At 31.8% G+C, this 15,062-nt stretch overlaps 2 protein-coding genes across 2 annotated transcripts in view; one reads left to right on the plus strand and one right to left on the minus strand.

Annotated features, from left to right (window-relative positions):
* Positions 1 to 15,062, minus strand: part of LOC116850174 (sodium-dependent dopamine transporter) — a 400,294-nt gene that overhangs the window by 254,481 nt on the left and 130,751 nt on the right. The gene's annotated exons all lie outside the window — the stretch shown is intronic.
* LOC116850178 lies at positions 8,065 to 10,669 on the plus strand. The gene is made up of 2 exons (XM_032828142.1): positions 8,065 to 10,107; positions 10,208 to 10,669. Exons 1-2 carry the CDS (start codon positions 9,687 to 9,689, stop codon positions 10,417 to 10,419), a joined length of 633 nt encoding a protein of 210 aa, XP_032684033.1. The 5' UTR covers positions 8,065 to 9,686; the 3' UTR covers positions 10,420 to 10,669.

Below are 15,062 nucleotides of genomic sequence, written 5' to 3' on the forward strand. Positions count from 1 at the left end.
GGGCAATTGAACACAGTCCAATCACAAGTCGCTGTTTCAAGGGACCCTACAAATGTCTCTAATCATACGGTGCTGTGATTGGCTATGTCCAAATGCACCGTGTCCAAGTGCACCGCTCCCAAGTATTATATATTAGTATTTAAATATTGACAATGTTCTGCGTAAGTATTTTATCACTGGACGAAGTATTACATATCAATATTTAAGTATTGAAATCAATCGTAAGGTAGGATTTGTAACATTAAATACTGAAATACTTGAGTACTAAAAGCTGTATTTGAATCACAAAACATTACTAAATACTATACTTTTAATACTGAAAATAAGTAATTAATCAATGATTCTTAGTATGATATTTCTATAAATGTATATAAATGATGTGTGTTTTTGTATTCAATGTATTCATTGGGGCATACTGAGTTTCTGATCCTCGATGTTAAGTTTTTCTCAATTTAATACTTTGATATTTCAGCATTCAATTATTAATATTAATATTAATAAAATATGATGAAATACGGTATACTAAATGAAAACGTTTCAGTTGGTATATACTGTTTAGAAATGTGTGGGAAACATTTTACAAACGGTTATGAAATGGTACATACGTTTAGAAAACGTATGTGAAATCAATATATGCTACTAGGAATGATGTACTATAGATATAGAAAACAACAAATTGACATAAGACACTGGCATAAGATATAATTGATTTAAAAAAATTTTTTTCTCATTCAAATATCAAATATCTGAACATTATAATATCACAATATATTTATCACATAATTACTTGTGTAATAAATATTTACAAATATATGTACGTGGTTAACTATATTAATCTCATTTCTTTTTTTAATTAAATTAATTTAAAACATCTACACTTTGTTTAAGTTAACATGTAGTTTTCGTTTTGTAGTTTTTGGTTTAATAATTTTTGTTTGGTATTTTTTGTTTTGGTATTTTTTGTATGGTTAATATTTATCACACAATTACTTGCGTAATAAATACATACATGTACCCAGTAAGCAAATTAAGCGCAGACTGCGCGCAGATTGGCAGCAAATTTGATCAAAAACCCACAGCAAAACCATAGCCATCATCTACATTAGGCTACGGTTTTGGTGACAGATCTTGCTGTCGGGCAATTGGTGCCAAATTTGCAGCAAAAACCGCGCAAAGCTTGCAGCGCAGCAAGGTCTGCGCGGTTTCTGCCGCCAATCTGCCGTCCAATCGCTACAAGCTCTGCGCGGTTTTTGCTGCAAATCTGCAGCAATTATCCGATAACAAGCTCTGCCGCATATCTGGCGGCAATTTGGCAGCAAGATTTGATATAACAGATCCTGCATCAAATTTGTTATCTATTTGCCATCAAAAGTTGATAGCAAGCTCTGCTCGAAATCTGCTCGCGCAGGTTTGGCTATCTGGGTACGTACTTGGTTAATTATATTAATCTCACTTGTTTTTTGAATATTTAAAATCTGTACTTTGTTTAAGTTAATATGTACTTTTTGTTTTGTAATTTTTGTTTTGATAATTTTTGTAATGGTTTTTCTTGTTTAATACTTTTTGTTTTGGTATTTTTTATTTGGTACTTTTTCTTTTAGTACTTTTTTTTATACGTACTCGACGTCTTTTTTTCTTTTGTAAAGATTGTTTGTTACGATTTCACTGCTTTTTGTGTAAATTATTCAAGTACAATTTTTTAAATTACTTTTTCAGCAAAGAAAATATATACGTCCTTGGAATTTCGTGGCCAACTGCATTTTTTTATTGTGGAATCATTAATTGAAACTCATTCTGTGTGCTTACTACGCACTACGCTTGTATAATGTCCATTAGTTATACTTTTACCATTGCACTAATAACTTTATATATATCTGTGCCTATACGTACCTTTGACGTAGATACACCTTTAATTTTTAAATTTGTGATTTTAAACGTTTTGTTATTAGAGGTTTTAAATAACCATAATTTTAAAATAAAAATATTTTTTGTTGTTATTATCTCTTGTTTTTCAATTACTATGTTTTCTCCACAATAAGTACATACTTTTTTACTATTTGTCCAATTTGTAAAATTATATTCTATTAATTCTTGTAAAGTATATGATTTTTCTAGTTTTTCTGGCAATTGAAGTAATAGAATATGATTTGACTGGATCTCTATATTTGTATAATTACATATTTTGCATCGTGTTTTTACACATATATGATGTTCTATTATATTCTTCATACCATTTATACTGCTAATAAGATCTGTTATAAATTGACCAGCATCTTGTTTAATATTTTGGAGATATTGATCACCTGCCAATCGTACTGAAAATGTATTTAGAGCTTTAGTATCAGATACATAACATGCGATTCGTACGGACACTATTGTGCGGTAGCAACCGCGCGGCAGAATACACATGTACATACATGTACGCACGCACGCAAATACACATACACACAACACATATACGCATGCACAATAAAGTAAATTTAAATGATTACTTTCTATCATTCATTTAAAATATTATGTTACAGATGTGAGAAGACGAAGACATTGGCAAAGAATATAACGAAATAATAACAACTTTCTCAATTTTTTATACGAATTATCAGCATCGAATGATTTTTTTGCCCCGCGCGGAAAAAGGGGCAATAAGTCAACATTATATATATAATTTATACAAAAAATAAAATAATTTTTAATAATAAATAATAGATTAAAGGTACCAAAAGCGACATACTACTTTGTTTTTGAAGATTATGTCTTAATGTAAAGCTCAAAATATAAATGTAAATATATATACATGTAGTTGGAAGTATCCTCTATCAAATACCCTTATAGAAATATCATACTAAGAATCATTGATAATTACTTATTATCCAGTATTTTTAATACTGAAAATAAGTAATTATCAATTATTCTTAGTATGATATTTCTATAAGGGTAATATCATATTTTTACTGAAATTGTTTCTAGACTTAAAACAAAAAATGTTTTTGTAAAACGCACGAAAATAGAGTTCAAAGAAAATGGGTGCCAAAAGCGACATACCTATTGGAAATTATATAACATGTTGCATATATGATAATATTTGATAATAAATAAAGTTCGTTAATGCGTTTAATGGTTGAATAATATTTATTTTATTTAAAAGCAATATTTATATTAGCTAGTGTTCACTGATATATATAATTACAAATAATTATTGAAAATGATTTACATTTACGTTATTGCAGCAGAGTAAGTTAGGAGCGATGCACTTGGACACGGTGCATTTGGACACAGCCAATCACAGTACCGTGTGATTAGAGACATTTGTAGGGAACAGCGACTTGTGATTGGACTGTGTCCAATTGCCCCGTGTCCAACTGATATACACCCGAGTAAGTTCATATGTGAGGTTAGAATCAGGTTATGTTAGTCACAGCTATCGCATACTATAGGTATGTCACTTTAAAACACATTCTCATAAAATTTTTCAAGTTACACAGTAAAAAAATGATAAAGATTAAAATATTCAAAAAATATTTGTACAAAAGCTAAATGCATCTAGAAGAACTTAGTTGAACAAAAAAATAATTATCGGTGTTTAGTTTACGTAATTCGCCAATAAAAATCATAGAAATAAATCCTGCGAATTTCTAAATCTCAATATTTGCTAATTTAGCATATAAAAGAACAATAAATATATCAAGTATGACCTTTTCATGACTTTACTGGTAAAACGTATTACGTTTATAATAGTTTCGATAAAATACAACATTTTATATATGAGATATAGAGGTGTGTCGCTTTAGGAGGCCTATGTCGCTTTTGGCTACTTTCCTCTATGTAGAGAATTTATTTCCGAAGGTACAAAAAAATGTAAATTCAATCACATTAATGTGGTTGGAAATATTTTATTAATTCAATAGCACTATTATGAAAATCAATAAGTTATGCTATTTAATTATTAGCTTATTGGTTTTAATAAGCTATTGCTATTGAATCAACAAAGTGTATTCCAATCACACTGATGTGATTGAATTTACACTTTTTTCAGCGTGCATAGACAATTTTGTAGTGCATTTTACTATAAAATTTCCTTCGTGTAGTGATGTATCTTTTCCTCTAATGTGAACTCACAGGTTACGTTCCAATATTTACTACCAATACTGAAACTCTATACGTATGGTGTCTCTCGGCGGGTCCGTATACGGCTGTCAAACAGTCGAAAGCGACAACAGGCATATACGGAAGGCGTACTGTACGTCTTACATACAACGCGAGAAAAGCGAAGAAGGAACGTAGGGAAAGTGGTGGGAGACATTCCGATGTTGCATCCTTATCGCACGTCGTCCGATCGAGAGAGAAAACATCAGTAGACGTTACCAGTTGTTAGTGGTGTCCTCAATAGCTGTCTCACTCATTCAACACTTGAATGCAGAGAATATGAGCGAGACAGCAATAGGGACACTGCGCTGTCACTATAGGTATCTCACTCGCTCTAATATCCATATATCACGCTTTCCTCTTTCTCCTTAGCAGAAATGCATGATCAATTGACACCGAACAATAAAATTTAACTTTTTTCTTGTACGAATGTGTATTTTTGCCCGTTGAGCACAAATCCTTAATCCAAATTTGGTTACCGCGTTATATTTTTGAAAAAAATACATCAGAAATGATAGACATATTTCGTCGTAAGGTCATTAAGATGCGTCCGCATAAAATATTGAGATATTAAGATCTTTACAAAGAATGAATTTTGCCGGCATATGAAAAAAATCATTTGATACTATAAACATTTCAGTAATATTGCCGCATATTCTGATGTCAATGGTAATGGACAAAAACATTTCACAATTTGACATATCCTACGGAATAGAATAAATTTTTTTCTTCGTAAGTTTTATGGTAACCATCAGTATAGACATATCAGTATATAACCATAAAGTATAGACTTTTCTTTGCAATTTTAAAAAGAGGCAGATTTTTTTCGCAGAGTTTTGACATATCTAAGGATGCGATCCATTGCACGCTGCAAACGCTTCAAAGTCTAAGCACTCAAAGTTACCTATGCATTTCTTTTAAATCGCTTAAGACCGGGAATACAATAGGTGTAGTAAGCTTTAAGCATTAAGAAATTAAACAATCCTAGTCGACTTTTACAAGAATAATCGAATGAGATTTGCCAATTTCTTATGACTTAAAGCTTATTACACTTATTGGGTTCCCGTGCTAATTTGACATACTGTACTAGGTGGAATGAATTCTTTTCATAAATCTTATGATAAAAATTGTAAAATATCGTTATTTTCTTACAAATTAAAAAAAATAAGAAAGAACTAATAATGTTATAAGACTCTTATAAAAATCAATTTAATTCTAAATATAAACAGTAGGCATATAAGAGCCGATTTTTAGCTGGTTCGTGTTATGTAGGTTTAATGTAAAGAAACAATTAATACAAGTTTCAAATTGAAGCAAGTTTTTCTTGAAAAGACTTTTTCTTGCTTCTGAAGATAATAGATATGGAGGCGGTCTAATAATAAAGGGGTCTACATCTGAAGCTAAATCGCTTGGCGATACAAATACGGCTTGATGGACAAATTGATTCGCTTGTGTGCGCATACGTGTATCTGAAAAAAATGAGAATCTGCGCGAAAATAAAAAGGCTTTTTAGCGGGCGAGATTTCGAGATCTCCGTATTGCCTGCACCAATTTTAATCAAATTTGGTGCAAATTACGCGCGCGCTAAATATTATATAAAGAAACTTTCATTAGAATTTTGATTATAGTTTTCGTGCTTGAGATATTTGACTCGGAAGAGACCAATCGACTCAGAAATTCCAAATAAGCTTACACGGTCGCGTTCTTTTGTTCGATCGATACATACTCGGCGTCGCGCCGCGACCGCGGCGTTTGATCATATATATTTTTCTTATTATTTATATGTAAAATTGAAATATGTTGAAGCAATTTTTCGCAAACCCTGAATATTCTTTTATTTCATAATATTCTCTATTATATAGAATCTGACGCAAACTGTATCGATAACAAAAAATGCATTAAAAAACATTAAACTGGAAGGAATGGTTGAAATCATTTTGCAAATAACTACATAAACTTTAGAGAGATTAAGTAAAATAAATAAGAGAATTAACGCGTATTTTTGCTAAGTACGTTATAATATACTATGAATACTGTAAGTATACATTTTATAAGCATAAATTGTAAGAACATCATTGGAGTCATTGGAATCACCACGTGCCGCTTAATCGTCAGATTAAGCAACGTAGTCATCATAGATAGGCATACCGCTTCGGATTCGAAATTAACGAGGGAGGGTTCGCGGAAGTTTTAGAGTGTGTTTGATAATCGATTTCTAGCGGTTATAAGACATGAGGAAATTAGGAATTAGTTTTTTTTTATGAAACAGTAAGAATAAATAAGACGTTGAAATGTAAAAGAAAAATCAACAATCGCGGACATGTTTACATTATATCAAGGTTTGTGCAACGTTGATTCAATGTTGCTGCAATATTAACATTGTTGCAATTTAACATTCTTCCAACATTGATTCAACATTATTGTGCTGTATGGGATAGGTTGGGATAAACGAAACTTGTATCCTTCACAACATTTCAATTCGATTGGGATGATCGAATATATGTTTGGCACAACAAAATTTCTTTTTTTTAGCAACCAATTTTTCAGTTGATTCCTGAGGAACCGAAAATTTCGTTTTGTCGTAATTGAAATTCGGTAACGCCAGCCGAATCTTTTTTTGCGTGCATAAAGCTCTAAAAATTCTTTCAGAATTTTTTAATTAACTTTTTACTACTGCATTTTTTTTGCATTTTCTTGAAGTACTAAAAAGTTTTTAAAAAATTCTAAAAAATTGTCAGAATTTTATGAGAAGAAAATAGATAATTTTTATTACGTTACATCTACTTCCGGTTTATCCAGAAAATTGATACTATTACTAATAATTATTTTAGGTGTCCATCCGTAATGAAAATTTTTTGCCTAACTTCTTAGAAAAAATAGCTGGCATGAGCGGTATGAATCATGCAGTATAAAGATCTTAAAGTAATTTTAAATAAGACGTCATAAAGACGTCTTTCCAATAACTTTTTAGGACATTTTTAATATTTTAACACATCTTTTTTTTAGACGACTTTAAAACGTCATAATGTTGTGTGGGCTGTATTAAATGTACTAAACGTGCACATAAACTTAAATTATTAAATGTACTATTCACAGTAATTACTGAAATCCTTCGCTCTTTGAAATTAATGAATCTATCATATACTAAAAATTGATATTACACAAAGATAAACAAAAACTTTTACATACATAACTCATATGATGACATCAAATATTAATGACGTCAATTCATGTTAAAGACGTCATTAATATGTCATTTTACACCATTCTGGAACTTGGGTAAAGTCTAAAAAAAAGAAACCTCACGAGAAAGTGTAAGAAACAGATACTCGTCTTTTCGGAGAAATCTGTATGAAAAAATGAAAATAAGTTTACATGTATGAAAAAATTAAAATAAGTTTACATGTATGAAAAAATTAAAATAAGTTTACATGTATGAAAAAATTAAAATAAGTTTATGACATATTTCATGAATCAAAAGCGATTCTCATATAATTCAAAATATATGTTACTTAGAACATCAATGTCCATAATATATTTCAGGAACAAGATTATTCCACATTTATAATGTGCAATTTCTTTTAATAAGAAATACTGATTATATCATTGTTATCTTAATTAATTTCAAATTGTGCCAAATAATCTTTTAAATATATTTATTTAGAAGTATTTTGAGTAACTTCACCTAATTATAAACAAAAATTGTATTTCCTATAAATTATAACTTGGACACATTATCATATCGCAGCTAATTATCATATTGTGAATTGATTTTATAAGGACAAGTTGACATCAGCAATAAGATTAACGCGACGATCATCCTCGTTTAACGCGCATATTTATAAACTCTCATCTCCTATGCAAACGATAGCGTGACCTTCCGTATTAAATTATACAAATGCACGTATCTATTTATCCATATCTATAATACAATGCGACGCAAAATAACAGTGACACAGCATACGCGCGATTGATCGCACGGCGATCAACGGCCGGAGCAGAAATTGTAGTTGGGGAATGAAGTTGGAAATCGGCGGAAATGGAAGCTCTTTACGAAGATCGCCGTCTCTTGCGCGAAAGTGCTCGCAATTCCGTCGGATTTATACGCGTTACATAAAGTAACCGCGGTCATGCATTATGGTAGACGGCGCGAGGTCGCGCCAAGGATAAATGGGTGCACTCTACTATTAGAAGCTAAGAGCACGTAGTAACAGCGGCTCCATTCCGAGTCCCGCGTGCGTCAAAATCCGACGATTATCCCTACGATTGCCTCGTTTCATGCTGACTGAAAAGGAGAAAAGGTTGAGGAATGGATAAAAGAAAAAGGCCAACCACTTTATATTCTGAATACCAACATCTTCCGAAAAAGGAGCTACGGAGAGAAACAAAGAAAAAGGAAAGAAAAAAAAAATATATATATATATATAGTAAATGTTTACCTTTACACAGCCAGCTTTAAATGATTTCAAAGTAACCTAGATGTTGACTTTGACCCTCAAGGAGGTTAATGCTATTGACCTTTATCGGCGTTCATTGTTTGTTAAAAAGTTATTAACCAAAAAAGTTTTAGAAGTTGAACGTAATTTTTGCACACGGTGTATATGGAAATACGGAAATATTTGCGCATCTTCTATAGTTTCAGAAATATTAATAAAAAAGGTAACACAGTAAGGTAATTCAGTTTTTACTTTCACATACTTTTATATACTTTTATAAACATATAAGGTGTAGTAAAAAAAAATCCATTATTTTTGCATGAAATTTATTTAGCAGGCTTTTAGAAGGCTTATTTAGCATAGTTAGAATGATCCGATTTAGGTCAAATATGCACCGTTTTGTTCGATAATTTGTTGCCATTTTGAAGGTAATTCCATTATGCCTCTCACACACACATACACACACACACATACACACAATCACACACACATACTACTCGCCCGCATATCGCGCTCGCCCGTCCGCCCGGGCGAACTCGCGGTGTGTGCGTGTGTCGTATTATATTTGAAGTTTTATAAATACACACTTTTTTTAAATAATATAAACACGGCTATATGGCGGTCGCTTATAGTTTCCGAGATATTAATAAAAAAGATGTTTGTCTCTAGCCGACTACGCCCCCCAGACCGCCGCTCAGCGGCGAGGGAGGGGAAGGGGCCACATCTATCGTACTTAAGCTAAAGAGTGAGAATTTCTCACAAAAGTTTGAGAAAAAGTGTGTATCAAGAGACGCGGTAGCGTCAAATGAATGCGCAAAGCGAGGAACGGCGTGAGAGCGGCCGCGAATAACACGCCTAGTTCAGCGCAGACAAGATTTCTCGTTCGACTATAACGGCTAATCGGATGAATTTCTAGATAGGCTCTATCGATTCCTTGGGATAGATTTGCTTAAGGAGGTTTATCTGCTACCGTGTTAGTCAAAGGTATGCTAAACAATTTGACTAGCGTAGTAGATGTATATGCGGCAACGCTGTTGAATACAAGCGAGAGCTTCTGCTCGCTCTACTAAATCGCGTACGTTACCTCGTGCTGTCAACAATAACAAAATGTCAACTGAAAATGAGGTTAAAAGAAAAAGATTTTATTGGAAAAATAAGCTTGTGACAGAAAAAGTTTATAAAAACCGTATACGATTGAAGGAAGTTGGAAAAAACTTGCAAAAAGTTCGCACTCGATGTGAAGGTAACCTTCAACCACGTGAAAATGTTCGAGAAAAGAAGACATTAGAGGGACGCCGAATTGTTGATCTGAATTCTCTTGGAAAAAATTTGATTTGTCAATCATGTGGTTCAATTTTGTCTTTATTAGACATAGAAGATGAAGAGTGCAAAGGCTTAGCATCATTATTCACCATCAAGTGTCGAAAATGTAGTAAAAAAACAAGAGTTGCATCTGATAAACATCACGTTTCAAGCACAAATAACAAGGAATCAAATCATTTTGATGTAAATACAAGAGCTGTGATAGGTAATAAGGGACATCTTTATAAATTGAAATTCAGTATTTAGTGTCAAATATAATTATATTGGTGGGATATAAAATTATATATATTTTTTTTATTTTATAGGAGTATTGAACTCTGGGTCTGGCAATACACATTTAAACAAAATCTTGGCAGCCTTGGATGTTCCTCTGCTTCATCCAAATGTGTACAAAGTGCATGAGAAAGAGGTTGGACGTGCAATGGAAGAATTAGCCACAGAAAGTTGCAAAGAAGCTGCGATATTAGAAAGAAATTTGACAATAGAGAAAGCAGATGAATTGAAACTGTTGTTGTAAGTGTTTTAGTAGAAAGCGCTATACGTATCATCTATACGTAGGCGTTGATGCTAAAAATTGTAAAATTTGAGAGTAAAAATGTTTTTTTTTATAAATAATTTTACAATTTAATATATAATATTGAGTAATCTCTCTCTCTCTGTGTAACTAGAGATTTATAATTATCATCAAATAATCGTGCATCTACAAATTTTTCACTATAATTATTTACCAAAAAATTTTTTTTATAATATTTAAAGTTTCATCATAGTACGTGGGATCATGCGTATAACTTTATAATAACGTTAAAAGTAATTTTTTAATCAAATATAACAATTTCATTTTTTACATATTGAAATAATTTATTGTATAATTTTTAAGACTAGTGATATCGAATCATTGTCAAATTACAGATATTTTTTCATATACAATTGTAAATATTCATAGACTAATTTAATTTAGATTTATATGATTTTTTATTGTTATATTTTTAAATATTCTACCGAATAATAATTAACAATGCCCTTTGTCACAATAAATAATCATCGTAAAATTTTACAACTTTTCATAAGTTTTCACATGAAAATTCTTTTATTTTTATTTTTATATACACGTTTTGTATCTTTTTTTTTTGTATCAAATAACTAAAATAAGTAATTTTAAGAAAATATTTATCAGAAACGTATTAGTTTTAATTACAATTAAAATACGTATTTACTATTATACTGATTATTGTATCCATTTATTAAATAATTAAGTTTTATACATTCTTATGCATTGATTTAAACTGTGTAATTAATGGTAATAAAATAATAAAATTTGTAGGCCCGAAAATTTAAGAAGTAATTTTCTACTTCCCGATTTGAAGAATGTTGGTGATCAAGTTAAGCTAGAAAATATTGTTCGCATCGCTGCATCTTTTGACATGGGTTGGACTACGAGAGGAACTGGTCGAACATACGATAGTTTGACTGGTTCTGCTGCACTCATTGGTTACTTCAGTAAAAAAGTTATAGCCTACGTTACTAAAAATAGGAAATGCCGTATGTGTGAGCGTGGCCACGATCCAGCGAGTCACGATTGTCGGAAAAATTTTGAGGGTACGGCAAAGGCGATGGAACCGAAAGCTGCTGCTGAATTAGCTGCGGATAATCCAATTTTCCTGAAGCACAGAATAGAATTAGGAATAGTAATTAGCGATAACGACAGCTGTTCAATTTCAGCGATGCGAGCAGCCTGTAATCACGAAATAATAAAACATGCTGATAAAAATCATACGGCTAAAGGAGTGACGAATGAATTGTACAAGCTAAAAAGAAATTTCAAAGAATTATCAGCAGACACTATCAAATACTTACAAAGATGTTTTTGTTATTGTATTTCACAAAATGTGGGAAGTGAAGAAAGTATGAAAAAAGCCATCAAAAACATCCCATTTCATTGCTTTAATATCCATACAAATTGTGGATCTTGGTGTGGATATTTGAAAGATCCGGTAAATTATAAGCACACAATAATAAATGAAGGTTTTACTAATCAAGCTTTATTTCAAGCTTTGCAAAACTTATTTGATGTTCTTGCTAGTAAAAGCAATAGATTTGTTGCCGGAGCATCCAGCAATGCCAACGAGAGTCTCAACACAATTATTGCTAGTAAAGCACCCAAATCACGCATGTACGGTACGACAGCATCAGGAGACTACCGGGTAGCCTGTGCAATCAACAAAAAAAATGACGGTGAATCATTTCTGATTAAACTTCAAAGAAAACTGTGCTTATCTTCGGGAAAATTCACTAATAAATATTGTGTAACGCAGGATAAAAAGGCAATGGCAAGATTTAGAGTTTCAACCACACGAGAATTTAAAAAAAGACGAATATTATTAAAGAAAAAAAAAACAAATTTAAGGCATAAAAAAGAATCCGTTGAAGGCACAGATACTTACCGATCGAATATGACTCTGTTAAATATTGATACTCCGAAAATTAATAATAATGTAGATGATTTGTCGTTACCTGTACTAGTTTATTTCGATTTGGAAACTAGTGGCTTTGCGAAAACTGCAGAAATTTTGCAAATCGCCGCAAAATCGAATGATTCTAATTTTTCAGTTTACGTAACACCAATCAAAAAGGTCGATGACAAAGCAAGCGAAGTGACAGGTCTAACATTCGATTCGGGTAATTTATTTTATCACGGTAAAATTGTTGACTCGGTATCTCTTAACGAGGCTATGTACGAATTCTACAAATTCTTGTGCAGATTGAAAGCAAAATGTATTTTAGTTGCACATAATTGCAAATTTGACGCACCTCGACTGATCGAAGCATGTGAAAAAACTTTTTTATCACGTCATTTTGAAGCTGTTGTTGAAGGATTTTCAGATACCTTGCCAATCATAAAAAAATTAGTTGCATCTGAAGTTAAAAATTGCAAATTAGAGACCCTAGCCACTTATCTCAAAATTGATAATAAAGACGCACATAATGCAACAGCAGATGTTGATATTTTAGAGAAAGTAGTCGAAAAACTACATATAAGTTATTCTCAGATAACTAATAATAAAATACAATGGAAGACAGAAGTTGAAAAAAAAATTTTCAATGACGAACTACCTGATGCCTTAAATAAGTTACATTTACTGAGTACGTGTTCTTCTGTCGCGACGAGAAAAAAAATTATAGCTTCTAAAATTTCTTATGAAAAAATTGTAGATGTTTACAAAAAACACAAACTTATTGGTTTACGAAATCTTTTCGGCGAAGATGACAATGGTAATATTCTTGTCACAAAAAATATAAAAGTAGTTGAAAAAATAGCATGTTTTCTCAAAACTGTAATTTAATCGTTTGTAATTATTTTGTAATAAATTATTTTATGCAATCAAATTTTATTATTATTTAATAATTAACGAATTCTTGACATTTTAATAATTTTTTTTTTAATCTCCGATTCTATATTTCAAGAGAAATAATAAAGTTTTTTTTTTACTTTTATGTACATCAAGTGCATTTACTAACGTGTGTGACGCTATATAGAAAACGTTATAATAGTTTTAATTGAGCGCGATCTTGCGACGTTGCCGCATATTCATAATAATAGGTTAGACCGCACGTTTTCATTACTTTTTACGAAAATAATTAGTTATAACTAAATAACGAGATACTACACTGAAATAATTTTATACCTAATGTTTAAATCAAAGTTTCCGCTTTCTATGGTTGCAATTTCATTAAAATCTCTCTGTTAATACTATTTTTATTTCGTATATAAAGACACGAAAAATACTTTTTTCCATAAGACCTTGTGTTAATCGATGGTATGCAAGCCATATTTTGTTTTATCAATATCTCAACAAATAAGTACAGGATCGACTCCAAACTTGAAACAATTACTCTGCGTATATCATTTTATATGTAAACTAATTTTCATCAAAATCTCTCTGTTAATTCCTAAACCAGATAAACCTCCTTAATAAATCTACCTTGATATTTGTCCTACATAGTTCATGAGAGGAGATATTTTAGTGGAAAGTCCGAAATGGCAAAATTTTATAATTAAGAAACGTTCTACTAATGTCCATCTTAGCCTCTCTCGGTCAGCGGCGCAGCAGCGAGACATAGACCACGTGCTTAGTTCGTGTATACGTATTGGCGTTAAGAGACGCGGTAGTATCTCGTACAAAATAAAGCAAGAGTCGCGCAAGTGAGAGAGAGAGAGAATGTCACCCTCTCCTTCTCGCTCTCACTCGCTGACGCGACCATCTTTCAAAACAGCGAGTGAAAGAGAGAGAGGAAGAGGATGATATTTTCGCCCTTACTCAACGTTTCGAAACAACTGAGCGCTCGTATCGTACGTATAAGCCAAACGTTTATAGAAAAAATATAGTAGTATCTCCTGTTAAATTGTTCTTTACAAAAAAAATTGTTATAAATAAATTACAATAAAAGCTCAACTATAAGATATTAAAAAAAATATTATTAAAACAATTATTCAGATCAACCTTATTCAGATCAACTGTATTCTCGCAAATACTCTATTGAAAAATACAAGAAAATTTTATACTTTTTATAAAAATAATGATTTCAAAAGGTTTACGTCAAGTGTGAATGATTAATTATTTCAGTTTTTACTTTCACATACTTTTATATACTTTTATAAACATATAAGGTGTAGTAAAAAAAAATCCATTATTTTTGCATAAAATTTATTTAGCAGGCTTTTAGAAGGCTTTATTTAGCATAGTTAGAATGATCCGATTTAGGTCAAATATGCACCGTTTTGTTCGATAATTTGTTGCCATTTTGAAGGTAATTCCATTATGCCTCTCTCATAGAAACCCTTGTCCCTATTGGCAAAAAACTGGGACAGTCGATTTTCACAAGCTTCTCTTGAGGCGAATTTTTTACCAGCAAAATCATTCGCCATTGACAGGAACAGGTGATAATTACTTGGTGCCAGGTCCGGACTATAAGGTGGATGCATAAGAACCTCCCAACCAAGCTCCCGGAGTTTCTGGCGAGTCACTATCGATGTGTGTGGCCTGGCGTTGTCCTGATGGAACACAATTCCTCTCCTATTGGCCAAAGCTGGCCGCTTCTGGGCGATTGATTCCTTCAGACGGTCCAATTGTTGACAGTACAGGTCCGAATTAAGAGTTTGGC

Source organism: Odontomachus brunneus, unplaced genomic scaffold, assembly GCF_010583005.1.
Source record: "Odontomachus brunneus isolate Ranch 3 - 2012 unplaced genomic scaffold, Obru_v1 Obru_scaffold_135, whole genome shotgun sequence".
Taxonomy (NCBI): domain Eukaryota; kingdom Metazoa; phylum Arthropoda; class Insecta; order Hymenoptera; family Formicidae; genus Odontomachus; species Odontomachus brunneus.

Bases quoted from the DNA above. Each gene is read 5' to 3' on its own strand.
- LOC116850178 (XM_032828142.1), top strand. From the start codon at position 9,687: ATGTCAACTGAAAATGAGGTTAAAAGAAAAAGATTTTATTGGAAAAAT. The intron at 10,108-10,207 runs GTAATAAGGGAC...TTTATTTTATAG, and splicing joins AAATACAAGAGCTGTGATAG to GAGTATTGAACTCTGGGTCT.